This window comes from Solea senegalensis, linkage group LG13, assembly GCF_019176455.1.
Source record: "Solea senegalensis isolate Sse05_10M linkage group LG13, IFAPA_SoseM_1, whole genome shotgun sequence".
Taxonomy (NCBI): domain Eukaryota; kingdom Metazoa; phylum Chordata; class Actinopteri; order Pleuronectiformes; family Soleidae; genus Solea; species Solea senegalensis.
In genome coordinates this window covers 11,113,283-11,133,612 of record NC_058033.1, presented here as the reverse complement: position 1 = coordinate 11,133,612, position 20,330 = coordinate 11,113,283, and the positions used below count along the sequence as shown (strand labels likewise).

At 40.3% G+C, this 20,330-nt stretch overlaps 1 protein-coding gene across 1 annotated transcript in view; it reads left to right on the top strand.

Moving 5' to 3' along the window:
• LOC122779221 (serine/arginine repetitive matrix protein 3-like) overlaps positions 1-20,021 on the top strand; it is a 45,778-nt gene extending 25,757 nt beyond the window's left edge. Inside the window, exon 2 of the mRNA XM_044041371.1 lies at positions 19,690-20,021. Coding sequence (XP_043897306.1) covers positions 19,701-20,003 — 303 coding nt within the window. The 5' untranslated portion in view covers positions 19,690-19,700 and the 3' untranslated portion in view covers positions 20,004-20,021. The remainder of the gene's footprint in view (positions 1-19,689) is intronic.
• Positions 20,022-20,330: the final 309 nt, after the last annotated feature.

Genomic DNA, 20,330 nt, shown 5'->3' with positions numbered 1-20,330 from the left:
GCCGCTTCATAGCCCACTATAGCGCATAGTTCTTTTGGACAGATGGCCACAGGAGATGTGAAATCTGAACAGCCAGTGCGAGAGAGAGACGGAGGTAGGATGTCCATCGTGGCATAATGGTTTGTCTCATGTTATCTGCTTTTTTTGCCACGGTCCAGGTGCTTCACGCACGACTGCTGGTACGAGAGGGAGGGAGGGAGGGAGGGAGGGGGAGAGAGAGAGAGAGAGCTGCAGATTGAGATATAAAAGCGTAGACATGGGGCAAGAACAACGCAGCGAAGGAAGAGGGAGGAGTGACCGTTCTCACCTTGACAGTTTGATGGAAGCACTGAAAACATACTTTTTAACTCCTCTCTTTCTGCAGCCACAGGGTTGACGGGTGTGTGTGTGTGTCAGAGCCAGTGAGCTGATGACAGATGGTCACCATCACTGTCAGTGACATGTCTGTCAGTATGTTCCACCTCTCATCTTCTGATCGAGACCTGTTCTCTGTGATGTTTGTTTTTTTAATCCTTTTTTTCCTTATATACCTAATTGTCAACTATACCGATAATTAATAATAATATAAATAAACTTTATTTTTATAGCACCTAGGCTGTACCCCCGCCTATCGCCCTGTGTAAGCTAAGATTGGCCCCAGCAGCCCCGTGACCCTCCTGTAGAAAAAGCGGTAGTGGATGGATGGAACATCTTTCATACAAGGATTGCAGCTCAAAGTGCAGCACAATAAAAGGAAAATAAAATTTAAAAAGCAAATGCAACAGTAAAACACAACACAGGGTGGAATGAAAAGGAAAGGGCTAGAGTCAAGGGGTTGAAACCCTGTTTTAACTTTATAATAAAGTAAAAATGCAAATAAAACACAGCACAGGGTGGAATAAAATGGAGCTTCTTGAAGGCTAGAGTAAAAAGATAAATTTCAAGTCTTAAGATAATTGATGAATCAGTTTGAGTGTTTTTTTATGATTAAACTACCAATAAATGGTTTTCAGTATTTTCTCACATATAATGGGCCTAAAAACGTATTGATTAATTGAGGAAATAATTGACAGATTAATTTTGTCCTTATGAGTTAGGTCTGTAGAGTTAGTTCTGCACAAGCACGTCCAATATAAAGCTTTTGCCTTTTTCACTATAGGAGCTGTCAAAACAGGGCTTTTTGCAGGATGACCTTGATTTAGCAAAGGAAGCTCTCTGTCGTCTAACAGGAGTTAATCACCACGTGTCCCCTGGCTACAAAGACAATTCGACTTTATCGTGACAGACATTGGACCTGTCAGTGATTGTGTGTGTGTAGGGGGGGGGGGAATGGTGTCCAGAAATATCAGTAAAAATGGCAAAAACCTCTCTTAATCACTCTCCTGCGGTGCAGCATCAAACCGTGTTCCTGATCTGTCAGCAAATCTGCAGTGCAGTCCCAGCGGACGCTCCAGCGGATATTACACGCCAACCCCCTACACAACAGCATTGAAGAGAGAGAGAGAGAGAGAGATAGAGAGGGGGAGACACGTATGTGAAAACAATTCTCCAAGTCTATGTTTATGCGTTTATTGTGTTGTTGTTTCCCGCTTCATGTTTCTATCACAGGTCTCGTTTCAGAATAATTATAGTACCCATAATGTACTTACTCTTTACGAGTGGTGTACAGTGTGTGTATGGCTTTGGACAACTTCAGAAGGCTTTTTGTATAGGTATATATGTATATGTTGTATATGTTTGTATAGCAAGTACATTTAGGTTTAGGACAAGACATAAATAATACAATTATAATGCAGTGTAAAAAATGGTAATTATCTTATTTAATGTTTGTTGCAAAAAGGAAAGGTTTTGGTCTTTCATTCAGTATTAATTTAGAGGTGCAGCCAACCTGCACTTCTCTGGCAGTGTTTTTTTTGTGTGTGTTTTATTTTGACTCTTGGGGCAGAAAATTGACCTGTCGCGGGCAAATTGAAGGATCTTGATCAGTGGTTCTCAAACTTTTTTTATACCAAGTATCGACTGAGACAATATTGAGCTCTCGAAATGATGCCGATATCACCAACGTTAAAATACAGCGGTGTTAATATGCCTAAAATCATAGCAACAAATCAGCTACGGACTTTTCTTGGAGGAAGATTTATTCCCAGTAAGATAACGCTCTCTCCTCCTCCTCTTCCTCACATATATTTCACACATTGGTTTAGTGACGTTAGATTACGATGGGGCAAAGGTGATAAGGTGAATTTTGCGTTTATTTGTTTCATTTTCTATGCACGCAAACTTCCTCGGCTCCAGTCATATACCCTGATATACAGTAGAACAGGATTTTTGATTTTCCTCCAAGTACCAGCAGAGGTATAGCGTCTGTGTCACTGATGGTACATGTACCACAATTTGAGAACCATATGGTCTACAGTAGATGATTCATAACATAGTGTCAAGCTTCAGTTCAATGTTTGCAGCGTATTAAATGTAATGGAGCACACTCCAAAATCTAAATATTAGGGCTGCAATAGTAGTCACAGCATGTTGAAATGGTATCAGTATGTGTGTGAGAAACTCATTTTGTCATCCATTTCTCTTGACAACGACGACTTATCGCTGCGCCCCTTTAAAAATATGAACTCCTCTACTCCAATGCAAGGATGAGACCAGAAAATATAAATTATCTATGACATATCTATGGCATTTTTAACTGGTGTAGAACAAAGAATAATAATTAAAAAGAAATCAAAACCATTATATTGCAGCCTTTGCCGTTGGGATTGGGATTATGATTTGAAAACTTGTTTACTTTTGCCACCACCATCACGTGAGTAAGAGCTAACAGCACTTAACAAGTGGTTGAAAATGGATAAAAGACGATATTGGACTGATAATGGTATTGGTCAAAATCTATGATTGTGGTATTGATATCGTATTGGACACAAAAACAATGGTGTGGTGCCATCCCGAGTCACTGCAGACCCTCACCACTGTGACACGATTTCTCTACACTCAGTGTCAGGACGCGGATGTAGATATTACCAGCTGACATCTCTAACTGGAACACGCGCATGCATACGACGCCTCTGTTTATTCTCATAGATAAACACGTCCAACAAGCAGCCAGCTGTGAAATAGAAACCTTCACGCCATAAGAAACGAGCTGGTCGTCTCCGTAGCATTTCAATGGACAGATTTCATCCTGTCTCTATTATAAGAGTCGGGCTGATGCACAGACGCTTATTCACACAGACTGCAAATAGAGAAGATAACCACTGGTACGACAGGAGAGTATCTTCACCTTCACCATCAAAAAAAAGAGCCACAATCATATAAATGACTATTTCTGTTACATTCAAACAACTGCCTGATGATTCCAGGAGGCACAGACTGCAGAGCACTATTAAATGAACTGACATTTTGCCCTGTGTCTTTTTCCCCCCCTTCCCCCTGAGGACAGAATGAAACCTCCCTCTGCTGTGTGCTCAATTTATAGATGTGCTACTGTCCAAATTAATTTGAGATGGAATGTCAGGGTTTCCTTGGAGACGCACTCAGGCAGAAGCCCTGCTATTGTAATTCACCTGAGGTGCCGTAGGAATGGCAACCCTTGCATTTTTGAGAAATGAACTTATCTATTCATGGTGGGTTGCGATGAAAGTGGTTAATAACAAAAGAGGAATAGTTTGGTGATTCGTCATTCGTGCTATTGATTTTTCAAGGCCCGCATGTGTCCTTAGTGCAGTCAGCACCCAACCCACCACTCCCCTCGAAATTGTGTTTTTATACAGCTCAACTGCAGGAGCTCATTTATCTTTTAGGAAACATAATCTGGATCATCATCTTCAGAGATGTGTTTTTGTGGAACACGGGGGAGTTTGGGAACAAATTCATTCTTAGATGCATTGAAAAAAACCTAGAAAAATTCATAATTGGAAAAAAAAACATCTGTCTGTCTGTAACCGCTTGCCTTGTGCCTTGTTTTCCCTCACGCCTGTGCCATGGAATGGCCTCAGTGTTAAATACATATTAAATACAATACTTAACAATAATAAAAATTACATTTATGAATGATTGATTCATGAAAATGATTGGAAACCAGCTGCTGGAAAAAATGCAGTTTAAAAAGTTTTTTCAGCTCAAAAAAATACAAGTTAACTTGTTGGACACAGGCATCAGTTCAATCTTAGTACAAGTCGAACAGAGATTTTCCAGATGTCACGCTGTTGTTGCGTCCTCAGCTGTGACTTGTTGTACATTGTCCACTTTATTGGCCTGTCTCTCCACACGTTACGCCTCCCATAGACTGTTTATTCCAAATCGCACTGTAGGGCATGGAGGAATATGTTGGTTCAACATAAAGTATGATGTATGTAGACTGTACAGTGAGGCATAGGAGAAAACATGTAACAGCAAATGCACAATGAGACGGTCATCCTAGGTTTCAGACGTCAGAAAATGTTTCATCGCAAGACTGTGACGTGTCACCTCTTAAACTCTCTCACCATAGAACATGGGATCATTGTATAGGAGCCCTGACTTCTTTAATCTTATGGTTCAGTGTATACTGGGGTTAAGTTTGAGCAATGAAAACATGAATACTCTTCTTACTGTTTCATTCATTCAGTGGCATTGTCTATTTTCCTTTTTTCCAACTCCTTCAGCAACACTTAACCCTTTAACACCGAAGCATCAAAATGTCCATCTGGACATTCTTGCTTATTTTAAGTGCTTTTGCCCATTTTTCCCAGAATAACGTTCAATGTCTGGCAGTTTTAGAATTTACTGCATGTTGAAATTCTATTATTTGTATTTTTTTTCAGTTGCAATATTTACAATTGCAACTGTATAACAACAATATAATGTTAAAACAATCCCCACCTTTATGATCACGCCGAAAGATTTTCCTGAGAAAAGGTTTCCAAAGACGACCTGATTTCCTCTTCTTGTGCTCGGCTGACATTACGTCTTAAAATGTTTGATTTTATTACCATAGCGACCAGTGCTTTAGAATAGCACACTGTATAAATCAATAGTGAGCAGAACACACAAAGTGTAATTATTGCCATTGTAGTAACAACTACTACAGTGAATGCGTTTCATTCTTTGTTCACTCGTTCGGCTGCTCTCACTTCTCTGAAGCTATCGATTGTCATCGTCACAGTTTCTTTCCGACGATCAGTGAAGCACTTTTGACAAGGGCTATTTTAAGCTCCAGATGTGGAGCCATGTTCGTATTAGTTGATCATTGCTGTTCATCATACTTATATTTTGATATGACTGACTATGCAGTATTAGTCAGTTTGATATGAGTGGTTCAAAATGACGTATTTTAAAAAGGCACAGACAGCAAGTAAATTTGGCCTAGGGCAATATTTTTCCAAGCAACAAAATCTGTTTTGTTTTTTTCTTCTAATCTATTCAATATTGAATAAAAAGGACACATTTAAGAGATGTGTTAGTATAAAAAAACAAACTTTTTGCCTGTTACGAGTGACTTAAAACTGCTCTTTGACTTTGATTTTTTTTTTTTTTTTCAGAATAATGGCTCTGAGTTTTGCATGACCTTGTCAAGTTTGTGGAAAAATTGTGAACAGTTAAAAAAAAAATAGATAAATAAATAAAATAATAATTTTAATTCCTCTACGGTGGTCTGCCAGTTGTTGACCACTGAACTATAGCATTTAATAAAATTATTATATATTAGAATAATAATACATACAAGTATGGGTAAGAGTATTTTAAAAAGTGAACAAAAAGACAAAAAAAAACCACATGAAACATTAAAAGCCATCTTTAAAAGGTGAGTTTTGTGGAGTTTTTTAAATGAGGACAGGTCAGAACAGTCATGGATGGGTTGGGGAAGTGAGTTCCAGAGGGAGTGGGCTGCAGCAGAGAAGGCTCTGTCTTCCAGGCTTTGTGCTTGGGTCCTGGGTGGTGACTGTAGCAGGTTGAAGTCTGAGGACCGGAGGTTGTGGGATGGTGTGTCGGGGTGGAGCAGTTCTGTGAGGGGGCTGGTTATGGAGAGCTTTTGAAGGTGAGGAGAAGGACTTTGAACTGGATGCTTTCTGAGATGGGAAGCCAGTGCAGGCGATGTGAGCTCTGTAGTGGGAGTGAGTGAGAAGGTTGTGTTCTGGACATTTTGAAGTTTATGGAGGAGCTTTGCTGGTAAACCACAGAGGATTGCTGTTGCAGTAGTCGATTTTGGAAGTAATGAATGCATGAATCAGGGTTTCAGCAGCAGAGAAGGAGAGTGATGGACGGAGGCGGACGATATTTATTAAGCGGAAGAAGGCGGCTTTGCTTTAGTTTTCGGTCGGTGACAATGATGTGACAGTTGTGCTGATCTGTGTTGCCAGAATGTGCTTCCCAGCTGTAATAACCTAAGTGGACTGAAGCAAACACACAAAATAAAATGTGTTAAGTGCATGCAATGCTTTAAATACAGTAGGTTGATTATTGTACAGTGGCTTGGCCTGTTTATCACCATGAATACAGCTGCAAAACCAGTAATCCACCACACATTAACCAGCATCAGTACAAATAAGCTTCAAACTTGTAATTTGATTGAGGATAGTTGTTTAAATCCAGTGCAAAATCCTTTCCTCTTACAAAGTAATAGTTTGCACAATTCAATTGTGAGTATAAACACAACAAGGCTGTGAAATTAAGTGTGTGTGTGTGTGTGGGGTGGGGGGGGGGTGTTTTGCATGTGGTGCGATGATTTTTAATATCCTTAACAACCTATGTGAGCCATTTTGTTCGTGACTGCCTGTCTTTTTTTTTTGCTGCTGAGAACTCCAGCATGGAAATGTCAAAAGAGTTGTTGACAGTTATATTCCTGTCTGTTTTTGAGAAAAGCCCTGACATTAAACTACAAAAGACACGAAAATATAACTAAATAAAAGCATTTTATTTAGTCTGAATATGTCAGCGGGCCAAGGAAGCATCTCATTCAATGGCAGTGGGACATATGGATTTGGCTCATGTGTCTGTAGCTATAAATAAGAATATAGCCTGTCAGTCAACATGCCAGATTTAATAAGGACTGAAATGCATAATTGGCTCCGTTCAATGTGGAGTCATATGTTTAACTCCAGCAGCAGATGGGAGTATTACAGTTTTGCTGTTGTGAAAGGAACTGGATTTTGCCTGCTGTCAAATCAGGGGCAAGGGGCGAAATGTGTTCCCTGGCCTCCACCAACAATTCTATTCTATTTTATAAAGAAAGAGGAGATCCACTTCCAAAATATTAATGTGTTCTTCCACGGGTCATGGCCCACCCCTGCTGGAGGAAAATACACAACATTTGCAACACTATTCAAGACCGGACCGTACGCCAGCAAGTTTGGTGCAAACATTCTTGGTTCAATCATCCGGTCAAAATTTTAATTTGTCCAATACATTACGGTTTTCAGCATGGTTATATTAATTAAATAGGCTTTTTGTGCTGTAGCCATTTTGACGTGCTTTTGCAGGAAAAACACAATGGAAATAATGCATTCTCACAATGTATACAAGCATAATTGATTACTACATATTATGCAGTAACCATTGAAACTATAACTTGTGTTTTTTGAATAGAATGTACCGAGCAAAAGCACTCTGACACTGTATAAAAGCAAGATGAAGTCGACTGACTGCCTCCTCACCGTTTGAGTGAATTAACTCTAATTGCAGCTCATATTCACAAACTGCTTTTAATGGCTGTGTTTACAAGGAGTTATTGCATTCTCAGTGATGCACTGTACAAACTCTGTGTAAGGAAAGTGCCGTTTGAAAAACTTTGAACCTAAACATAAGTAATGCATCATAAATTCAATATAGACTCAGTTGTGTACATTTACTCCCCTGCTTATTTATATGGCGCCACAGTTACAAAATGCTGCACAGTACAAGAATTAGACATTTGAAAGAATTCAGGAACTGTCAAACTGTTCGTTATCAGGGCAACTAAAGAGAAAACCTCCTATCACCACCAAAATATAGTTAGTTTCCTCCTTGTAGTTTGGTGAAAATCTCTTTTTTACTTTTTGAGCTACACTGCTCACAGACGAACACACACAAAAACAAAGCCACTTTGCTGGAGGTAATAAAAGTGTTTTGGGTTTTTTTATCAGTAGAAAATGACCTGACCTGACTGATTACATCACTTGACCTCCAGCCGCTGATTTTGCACTGATAAAATGAGAGGTGTCGTGTTTGTCAGTTTTTCACTAATCAGGTAGAGACATTTTGGTTTGGAACACGTGAACTGAAATAAACAAAATGGGATGTTAGCTGGCGGGGAACTAATACAAAAATCATTTGGTTCATTGGCCTGAAGCTAAGTGACAAAGAGCCCCAGTCCCCTGTGTAATTAAGCAGTGGTTTGAGCTCATGACTCATCAGCCTGTGTGATTTATTTTTGTTAATGCATAAAACTGTGTGATGACAGTCAAGAGCTGCTGGCTGTTGGTGATCGTGATCCTGGAAAGGTGGAGGTAGCAAACAATCAACCCTTTGGCTGCACGGAGCAAACAAGTAACAGTACCTCACTGTAGTGCTGACAAGTTTTATTCCTGTGGGGAATGAGAAGCAACATAGTCTGAAAGTTTGGGATTTCTTGTTGTTGTTGTTGTTGTTATGTGGGATTAAAAGTGGGTGCTGTGCCGGCAGAAGTGAAGGTGCTCTGTGCAGAGAGTTCCCGGAGTGATGTCCCCGTAGTCCAGCGGTGATTTCAGTAAGGGAATGAACAGCGGCTACTAACTGACAGGCATCACTTGGTATCAGGAAGCTGATCGCTCTGCTCTCGAGAATTCTGTGTCAATTAAAAAGCAGCAGCAGCAGCAGTGGCAGTGGAAGGTATAGAAAAGAGCATAGCCTAATTTCTGTGCAGCAATGTGGAGATTGGCTTCAGATTGCTGCCGGCAAGTACTCCATTCACACAAATCTCTCTTTGAGCAGCTTGTTAACTGGATAACAGACCGATTTTATCCATGTCATTACCATGTTATCTGATGTCTTTAAGGCATGCTGTACTGAAGAGTTTGATCAGAATTCTGCACTGCAGGTTTGTGATTCTTAAACCTTGCAGTGTACTTGGTCACAGGGTCCCCACACCTTGGTTGACATCAAATTCAAGGACTTTCCGGGATCCTTCAAATCCAAGGACTGAATGTGCTGACACAGGTTAAGATAGGAGGGCAACACCAACAGCTTTCTACTGTGCTCGGATTTAAGTTTCGTTCTGGATTTGTTTGATGGATATGGAAAATAAGTAAGTAAATAAATCCCTGATATCATTTCAGACACTATGGAAGAACCTGGTGGTAATTTATACCTGAGTGCAGGTAAAACAAACACCTAACCTAGCAGTGTACAGTGTCCACAACACAGCTAGCAATTACGACTTTGACGTTTGTTCTGCGTAGGCTCAGTCTACGTACGAAAAGCAGTGCAGGGCGCATGAATCAGTAGGTGGCGCTGTCGTAACAAACTAGGGCGGGAGACAATTACATAAATATTGACTTAACTTCTGTCTTGCTCAAAATTTAAGCACTTTCAATAACCCATGTCTATATAGGGTGATTTTCAGACACTTGAAATTTTATTTTTATCCAATTCAGAATCTTTCAGGATTTCAAGGACCCATGGGATCCCTGTAAGGAAGACACTGAAGGCCACCCTTTAGAAAGAAATCAACACAACTGCACTGTGGCTATGTACTGGCAAGAGTCTGGCAGTACATTTTTACTCACTGTCAGAAAACCACTGTGAAGAATATTCCCATATTGATACAGCACTTCAGAGAATTGATGCTGTATCAATGAAATATTATGATTTTCTAATATATCAACCCACTTTAATGCACCCAGAAGACTGTTGGTCCTCAGGTTTATTAAAACAACGATACTAAGTAATACATCGATATTATCAGCATGAAAAACAAGTAAAAATGTGTGTTTGCTTTGATGCTGAAGGAAACCCTAATGATCCTCAGACAGGTTTAGAATTTATATGGAGGATCTTTCTCTATGTTTTTTAAGCAGATAGACGGTGTATGTTCTGTACGTTCAAATTGGAAATGGATTTTACTCCCAGGAGAGCAATTTTAGATAGAAATGGCAGAGTTTGAAAGCGCTTGACTTTCTTTCTCTTTCCTCACACAGTGCCTTTTCTTCGTTTTTTGATGTTTGAAAACCTATCTTCTGGGCTATAAAGTTTACAGTACCTCTGATGACTCCCCAGAGTTCCTGTGAGGAGAAACCTCTTCCACTTTGAAGGCTTCCTATAGACGCAGTGCACTCTGGTGCTCCTAAATTTTTAAATTAGATTTTTTTTTATTATTGATTGAAACAGACTATGAAATTGAAGTGCTCCAACATGCTTGCCTCTTTCAAAATCCAATTCTGTCAATCCAGAAGTTGTGGTTCATTTTGATCGTTATCATCTGGATAACATGGAGATAAATCATCTCCATTTTTTAATACTTTTGGATGGATAATTGTAGCTGATGGATTTTTCTGGGACATTGTGGCTCCATCTGCTAGTGAATCACTTCAACTCAAAAAAATGTTTGAAATTTATAATGATTCATAAAGATTTGCATGAAGACATCAGAAACTGTCAGAAGCACTTGCTGGTTCAGTGATGAGCCAATTTAGACTGAGCTTGTCTTCTGGACATTTGATGAATTCTATAATGGATATTGATTGAGACGGAGAGAGAGCACGAGGCTGGTTGATCTCCTGATGACCTTAGAGAAAGTTTAAGAAACTAATTTCTATTCTTTGAGAGGGAGGTCATCAACATTCAATTCCACCGTCTCCTCTTACTGTATATGCGTCACATAAAATCATTTTGTATCATTTTATCCTCCGTGACTCGTGCTTCCGCAAAACGGAAGTCATTTATTGCTTCAGTTCCTTATGCTTCTTCTTTTTTTTTTTCTTTTTTTTTTACAAAATTCAATAAGACTCCAAACTTGGTTTAGAAAGACGTTCTCAGCACCATATACTGCATATCATATTATGTTGCAGCTATAGGTTTTCCTCAGCAGCACACTGGGGTGCTATAGTATCAGAAAACCTGCTTTGCTGGCTAAAACAGCTTTGAATCTTCAAGTAGCATAAGACAAACAATGCAGCTGATGAAACCTGATGTATCTGCTGAGTGAGGAAGAACACTTGATGGAGGCTGAGTCCATTAAATCTCTCCATATGGACTCTACTGAAATGATATCATGAAAAAAATCGTGGTATTTTTGTCTCACTGCTCAAAAATGACGGTGCATATGCAGGTTTTGGCTCCAGTGCGTGAACAATCATTTCTTCTACTCTTTTTGCAATTTATACCTTTATTTAAAACAATTAAAAACTTCGCTCAGTAAATTGTACTTCATCCATCAATCAGATCATCTAAATAATTTATTAATGAGAGACTAGAATAAAATATGCAAAAGAGTAAGAGTTATGAAGTTGTTGTTGTTGTTGTTGTTGTTGGGAATGGTATTACCTTTTACTGGGTTAATTTGGATATAAACATTTTAGTATTCTAATATGAAAGGAGGTTTAAGTTGACCTTGTATTTAGTGGAAAACTCCGACTAAATCTTTAATGAGAGCAGCTCACTTTAAGGTAAACTGTACTTCAGGGACAACAGGGTGAGTTTCTCTAATTAAAGTGGCTGTGTGGTAGATTTGTGTGTATGCAGAAGGCTAGGCTTGAAGTTTTATAGAGACACCATGTGCAGTATGGCTTTTTAGAGCAAACATAAGGTGTGTACTGTTTAATATACAGGCTACAGTTCTTTTGTACACTACTTTTCTTCTTCTTTTGTAACACATGGTTGTCTTTTTTTATCTGCAGTATGCTGAGACCCCAGTACCAGGGCATCATTTCTCAAACGCATGTTGAGGTGAAAGTTATCAAAGATTAAAATTATCTCGCAAACTGCCTGAGTTTAAAGTGATGTTCCTCTGTGGTGTGTTGATGGTCACCTGCATTTACAAGATGGTTTTCAGTACGAAGACATGATGGTATACTGGTAACATTTCTGTTTAGTTTACGAAATTAAAATGCTAACCTTAAATGAATGCTTATATACTGCACCAGCAATAAAATAGACATGTACTTTATATGTATGTGTACTTGTAACACTATGGATGCATTAAATTACTTCTATATCCATCCAAGGAGAGGGGTTTCTTTGGAAATAAAAAATAACTACTTTTTGCTGCTACTATACAGCTCATTACTTGCTGTCTAATGTGTTCAAGTGGAACTCATGAACTCATTATTATGACATTAGAAGTTGTGTACATAACTTTCCGAACTTGGAGCTTAAATTTTATTAAGGTTAACAGGTCATATAACAGTACATGATGGGGTTGTGTTCAAATGTACTCGTCTTGTACACAGTAAACAACAAAAGCAGCATAGTTATACACAGAAATACACACAAATGTAAAACATCATCTACCCAATCTGCCATGAAAGTTTCCATGCTTAATTTGACATAATAGAGACAATATAGCACTTGAATTTCTAAATGTCCATTCTGAATGTCCTATATTATGCCCTACAATTTGCTCCATGTTTTCGGCTGAGTAGATATAGTGCAGTGTGCAGTGAACTGACATGGGGGCACCGGCGGCAACTCAGACATACAGACTTGTGCCCATCGCTCCCCTGCCAGTGACCCCCTCTAATCACATCAGAAGCTGTGCTGATCATCTTCCCCCAGAGACCCAGCACATGGCAACACAGTGGAGTTTATGAGTTTCTGCTCTGACAGCATAGCTGTGCTTTAAAGTCAGCTGGGGGAAACGCAAACCTGCTGAAGGAGAGATTCAAAAAGGCACTGTTGACGGGTCAAACTTTAAAAACCCCTCTTCTGAGGTCGACTGTGACTGTGAGCCAGGACAGACCCAGATGTCAGTGTCTCTTATACGTCATTGCCACGTGTCAAAAAAAAAAACCTTTTAAATCATAGGTTTAAATGCATTTTTACCAGTGGGAATTTGTTTAATCTGCTTTGACTTCTGGGTCAAATGATTTTTGCAGTGCACACAGGTTTTAATTGGCTTTAGCTTCGATCAGCATCAGTGGAGAACACAAGACCCACTTTTGCATCATTTCTGCACATTCATCCTCTGGCAATTAGCATAGCAATTATCCATTTGTGTTGTTAATTTCTTTAGTGGGTTCACTCAGGTTGCAAAGAATCTCAGGTATGAATGAGAACGAGGCTTTACTGAGAGTCGTCCTCTGTGGTGATGCACAGAATTTGTTCTGTGTTGAAAATGGGACAGCGGTGGTTTACTTCTGTCACACTCTGTCGGAGGCTCCCTCTGATGTTTCTCCACTAGGAAAAGCCTTTTCTGCCGCCGTCTCAGATTAAATCTGTATTTCTCTCATAACCACACTCAGTCAGATGATGATGTGGATGTGGATGTGGATGTGGAACTCAGGATGTGAGTTATCGCCCCATTTTATTACCTTCTAAATGATGAACTGAGTGGTTCTAGCCAGTAACTCCACATCTGACAGTGTAGGTTTTACCTCTTGAGAGAGTCCCAGTTCTCTAAAAGATTTTGCTTAAATTTTTGACCAAGCAAGTATCAACCAGGCCCTTGCAGTATTTCCCTGCTCTCTTTTTTCCTTGATAGAGTAGAAATCTCTCTCAACCACACTGGAAGCTGCGCTCTTATTTGGCTCTGTGCCGCAGCTCCCAAAGCACCAACAGGAAAGTAAGTGAAGTGCTTTACAGAAACGCATTCTCGGTCCAATCTCATGTTTCTTTTGAAAATTCAGCTGAATGGTGGCCTGTTCCGGGGCATGAATTCACCAAATTCAGAACAGCTGCTTGTTGAAAACACACCAACATCTCAATTTCAATCAGTTTCTGTTGTCGTGCTTAATTGGGTCCCATTGAGATTTGTGAAATTGCATGTACAGAAACCTCAGAGCTTCGACGCATTGCAGTGAATAAGGAATTACATGCAACTCAACTAGACGGAAGCACGTCACTTTACTTTACTTTATTCTCTCCACTGGCTACCTGTGTGTTTTAGAATTGATTTCAAACTTGTAATGTTTGTTTTTAAAGCCCTTAATGGCCTCGCCCCAGTGTATTTAACAGAAAGTTTAACTGTTCACAAGCACGGCAGAGATTTGTGCTCGTCCAACCAGCTCATGCTTGACGTCTACATATAAACAGTGGTGTTTTTTGTTTATATTAAAAAAAAAAACACTGTAGTTTAAAATAACATTTGTTTGAGTTTTTGTCTCAATGTGCAAAAACAAATGTACATGTAAAGGTGTTTCTCCAAGTCCTGACGCTGCTTTGCCAGCTTCCTGCAACAGTGCAAGTAAAATGACTGTAACAACCGCATGTCGGCTTTTACTTGCAACTTTTCAGCTTTCAGAAACTGCTACAATTTTTCCGATAGCACAAATTGTCACATAACTACGGTAATGCAAACTGCGCTTGCGCAAACATGTCATATGCAATACACTCAGTGTTAAAGGGCTAATACCCAGTTGCGTGGTGACAGTTTTATTCTTTTTTATTGTTATAATACTTGTATGTTTTAAATTGTAATGCTTTTATTTTCTAAAGCACTTTGTTCTAAAGGGCTATAGAAATAAACATTGCATACATGAAGACGGTGAGCGTCGCACTGCTTAATGACGCCTTGGTGAAGCAAGAGGTTCCCTAATTCAGCCTCTGTCTCTGGGACCTGGCAGTGATGGACTATGGCCAAGACTCTCCGCGGGGTTGTGGCACAAACTAGTGCAGCTCGTTTTTATCCTCTCTCAGACAGCCACAAGGAAGGCTTGGATATATATTCCTGTTGCTGTACAGAGTCATAGTGCATTATTACTGTGAGGTGGAAGTCCAATTCATTGCTCCTCCAGTATGAGGGTGGAAGCAAATCATGTGGTCATTTTTATGAATGGATGAAAGACTGACTGGGCTGGGAGATTAAAGCTGCTGTGAGTAACTTTTATTGTTTTGTTTAACGTTAATGTTGGTGTTATTATTCTGCCTCTGTTTGGTCTTCATGGACAGAAATGATGTCACATTATTTGTGTGCTGTACCCTTCATCAGAAAACAGGTCATTGAACGTTTTTTTGAGTTTTGAGAAAGTGAATTTCTGAAGCACCTTTATGCTTTCAGTCATACCCGTTTGCAGTTGTCTTACTTTATTAGCACAATGTTCCTATTGCTTCCTTTTGGCTTGACTTAAAACCAATCACAACGTCTCCGGGCGACACAAGATGTAAGTGTGGAGTTTAATCAGCACTCTGTGGACTCATTTGACATTTGTTTGTATTTAAAACTCATCGTTTTAGCATGAAACAATTCCATCCCTGTTCCCTTTCCTGTGATCTTTGCTGCTGATTTTGTATGCACCTTTCATCCAACTGCATTTAACAAAAAGAAAAGAAAAACAGTCGCGGCTGCTTGTTTCCCAGCACCGAGCGGCAATCGAACGTGTCTGGAATGGAGACAGCTGACCTTGGTAGAACTAAACACGCCCTGGTTGCCAAAGTGCTAAAAAAACACAACATGAGCTTCCAGCCAAGGGCCAGATTATTTTGTAGGAAAGGTGTGATGAAAAGCAGAGGAAAGAAGGCAAACAGAGAACTGTAGTCAGGACTTACTGAAATGTGCACACAGCATATATCTAGAACACCCACCTTGACACAGACGATTTCTCTTTATATAAAGGGAGAAAGAAAACGCTGAAAGAAAGCCACCCAGGACATGTTTTTCAGCTTCTGCCAATCTCAGTGAAGGTCAGGCCCCCAGTTATTGCCACCCTTCAATCACAGATGAGGTGCAGCCACCACTGAGTGAGATCCAATCATTGCAGCCTTTGTGGCTGTGAAAACAGAGTGACCTGCTGTGCTGTGAGAGAGGGGCACAGGGGTAGAGAGGAAGAGAGCTGCCTTTTAGTAACACGGGACCCAAGGAGACCAGTGCCAAGTTTCTGCTTATTTTCTTTCCAGTGTAGCAGGTGAAATAGAATCTGACTAAACAAGCCTAGCATGCTGCGTCCTGTTGTACTTCTGTGGTTTTCCCACTTTAATTGCAATTAAATGCATTATAGATTTTAATTTGAAATAGGACAGCAATAAATTGTATTCTTGCTACAAAGCTGGATTTTTACAGAGCTTCAGAGACATTTTTTGCCTTCCATGTTGATGTTATATCAGCATTACAGATGAAATCAATGTTGGATGGTTTTTTTTTCTGCTTACAAATGCAAGTTGCAATCTATGGTATCTACTATAGATTTACAACAGCAAAGAATATGTATATTTGAATGAAAAACTCACACATTCAACGTGCAGACTCTCCTGTAGTGCATTTATCTGCTGTGTTTGCATGTTTACAAGACTGAATGTGCAGATGGCCATCCATACGTATGCTATGTACTGAGTGGGCCTTGCTTTTTAAGGAAAAAACACACGCTCCTCTATGTTTATGTTATCACATTCACGAAAACATATTTTCTACCACCCCTGATGCAGCTAATCCATATGTGCAGATAAAATACACAAGTAGTGACACAGTCCGAGTGCATCATCGCTTAATTGTCTCCTCATCAATATAGTGATCAATAACAGTTTGTGATAACATTAATCGTATACGTGTCGATGCCAACTGCCGACCAAATTTAAAAAGTCACATTAATGACGATGTGGTTCAAGCCTCTGTGCAATGTCCCATTAGCCTAATGCAACATAAGCCTGCTAATGAGATTTTTTTTTTCCCATAGTACAACCACAACATAACGGTGCAAACGAGGGGCCGTGATACTGGTTTTTCTGTGTCGGGGCACTGGGGCACATCTACTGGCTGTCATTTCACACTGCAGGCTTGTTTTGCTGTATAGAATGTGATGTCAGCAGAAGACTCCAGAGCCAACACAGCAGACACTTCTGCAGCAGCAGCATCCAATCAAGCCGACAGTGCAGGAAACCACGGGCAAAGGTTAGAAACAGACAACAGGAACAATCTCCTGTTAGTCTGTGGAGAGAGGCCGTGAAGCTAATGGCTCTTTTCTCTCTGGCAGCAATCAGTGTCGTTGCTATGAAATTGAATATTGAATATTAATTATCAAATGATCTGTTTGTGATTTAAAATAACTGATGATGACACTTAACAACGGTGTTCATCAGCACATGACGGTCTTATAACACCCTCAAGATAATTGCAGACGAGGCTGGTGCCGCCGTTATTATAGCAGATAACCTTCAGTCCCTGTGGAGGACTCTTGCTCAATTAACTGGGTGCTCAGCGTCCTTATCAGCCCGCTGACAAGTCTCTCTTTGTGCTCTGATTTTTTTTTTTATATTTTTTGTTCTCAATTTCACAATTAAATGATTTAGTTGTTTTAACTTGAAAGAGAGCAGGTTTTTGTGTGCCCTGCCCCATGCCTGGCAATTAAAAAGATTGACTGTGGAACGATAAATTAGTGTAATGAGATGACTGGATTTCTTTACGGCAGCACTTTAACACAGATTGGCACATGGCCTATGGCTTCTGATGCCCCACATCTGGTATTATGGATAATCTCATTTGCGATGGGAGGGTCCATCCATTGTCTACTTCCACATGAGGGTCGAGGGGCTTTCACATAAGGCGACAGGTCAATTTAGAGTGTCCAATTAACTTCTGCATGTTTTTGGACATGTGGGAGGAAACCTACGCAAACACAGGGAGAACATGCAAACTCCACACATACAGTTAAGGCCTGGACAGGAAGGGGAGGGTCCATTTTTACTAAAAAAAAATGGGGTTTTGCTGCATGAAGTGACCAAGTGGTCAAGACATGATGTCCAGCACAAACGAGCAGAACCACAGTCCTGCCCTCTGACCAAAACATTCAGGCTAGCTCATGCTTTAAAAGTCACTGGCCAAAGTGCATAGGTTAAATAAACATGAAGAATATTACGAATAGTGAACTTAGAAAAGAGAAATGAGACAGTGTTATATAAGTTCCTCAGCATTCTGCACTAGTTTACAGTGCAACAACAAAAAAAACACTTGTTATTCCCCATCTCTACTGAAGATAAAATGATTTTTTTTTTCAGTTTAGATAGATTGATTTTTATTTTTATTCGCAGTACTACAATAATAAATAAATAAATAATACAAAATTGATTGGTCTTTTCTTGTGTGATTTTCAAAAGGGTTCCATGTACATGTCTCCAATCAGGCTTGGATTGTTATTTTAAAGCGGTGATATGTTTAAAGTGCATAGTGCCTGGCATTTCGAGGAGATGCCACTACATTAATGGCAGCATGTTTTTTTTTTGTCGTACTTATCCAATATCTGAGATGTATGAGTGGTAAATGAGCTTAGACATGATTGCACAGATGGATATTTTAATACTGTGAAGTCTGGTTGACTGGTGTGTTCTTGGATTCTTTTATTTCTCTTTTCATATTCAGTATTGTTGTCCTGTCGTGTAGTTAAAGATGGCTGCTTCCACCTGGTTTAGGCAAACATGTTGACTTTCCCCTCGGCTCGCACATCGGCCCTTTACACTGTTCCTGTCTACCGACGTTTGATAGATGAGAGCCTTTCTCCACAGAATCTTCTACAGCCAAGTGTGTGCAGATGAGCGATGGCTGTCATGGAATATCAAGTGCTGATTTTCTGTGTAATGGATTCAGCGAGAACACCCCCCTGCTGTCCCACCACCTGTTCCGTCAGCCGAGAGCCATGTCGCTGCGCACACATCCACGGCTCGTTTACCAGCTCGCAGCACCTCAAAAACAAGCACATCCCTAATAACCACTCAGAGACTCTCAGAACCAGCTCAAATAGAGAGCCAAGTCGAGCTGCTTTCACTCTCACTTTGATGAGATAAGTCAGGAGATGTATATGGAGCTGCGGAGATTTGTTCCATCCAGCCTCGGTGTCGTTCCATCTCCACGTGTGACAGTGATGAATTGCCACAGCTGGGCTCCTCTCTGAAAAATGAAGCCATTAGTTGCTGAGGAGGGACTGATGGTGAGGGGCTGGTCGGTCAAGTCTCGTGGGCACCTGAAGGTCTCCCCACTCTCTCTACATGTTCTATACTGGTCTTAACAGGACGATCCATCTTCATCAGATCCCGGGCCATGCAGCACTTGTACCGTGACTTTTTTTTTATAGCAGAAATGACCACTTCATCATTTCGTGGGTAAACGAGCCAGAAACAGAGAGGTCGGGAAAGTCGAGAACAAATAAAAGCATTCATGGTCCTTTGGTTGACAGCTTCAAGTGTTAGATTGGAAGAGTCCTTTGTGGGAATTCACATTTTTGAACTTGTGTCACTTCAGTATGTGCTCCTTGATATGTGGCCACGCAGCATGAGTTTGAATGGTTGATGGTGAATCCATGTTGCTTTTTTGCTTAAATGCATGAATGCATGAGCATTGCTGTCATTGGCCCACATTGGCAGAGTTGCAAAGCCAAACATTTGCATTACAGGTTCATGAGAAAGTCAAGACTTTTTTACTCCTGAATGTGAATTGAATCAGAATTTTTCATTGTGGCTGATAAAAAAAAAAAAGAACTCCCTCTCGCCACCATAATACATCATTGGCTATCAAAATCTTCTAAAATGAAGATGAAGGAAAATTTGAAATAACTGATTGTTAACATGAAAAGTCTGCTGTTCCAATGTCGGCCTTCTCTTCTCTTAGCTGATCCTTTTCTGTCTGTGTCTCCACAGAGTCGGTAACCATGTACGATGTAGCAAGGGTGCCTTCCCCTAAGGACGGTGCAAATGGACTGTCCCAGCCAGTTCTTCCCGGAGCAGGAGCGGCAGCAGCTACAGGATCCGGGCCGCCTGCGTCGACCGCGGTCTTACAAGCTACACCCGATGAGGCGCAGCCAGGTACAGAGGAGGAAGAGGAGGAGGAGGAGGCCCAGGCAGAGCCTGTCCTGGTGAAGAAGCCACACAGAGAGATTCTAGACCATGAGAGGAAGAGGAGGGTCGAGCTCAAGTGTATGGAGCTTCAGGAGATGATGGAGGAGCAGGGGTAAGTATCTGTGACTTAGCAGCTCGAAACACACACTCACTGTTGATACAGAAAACGGAAGAAAATGGACTTCACGCTGAAAGGCAGTGCTTGCATGTTAAGAGGGTCAGTGAAACACAAGCTGCCACATGGCCTGTGTAGATTGAAGAGTACAATAAAACTGAAAACTATCTTCTCTGTCAGTCAGCTCCTGTTGGCACAGACACAAGATGCAACCTCCAAAGTAAAAATCCAGAGTTTGTATGCATTTAAACCATTATATCCTCATTATTATTCTCGTGGTTTGGCAATTTACTGTGAAATTTGACATTTCTTGATATCTTATCTTACA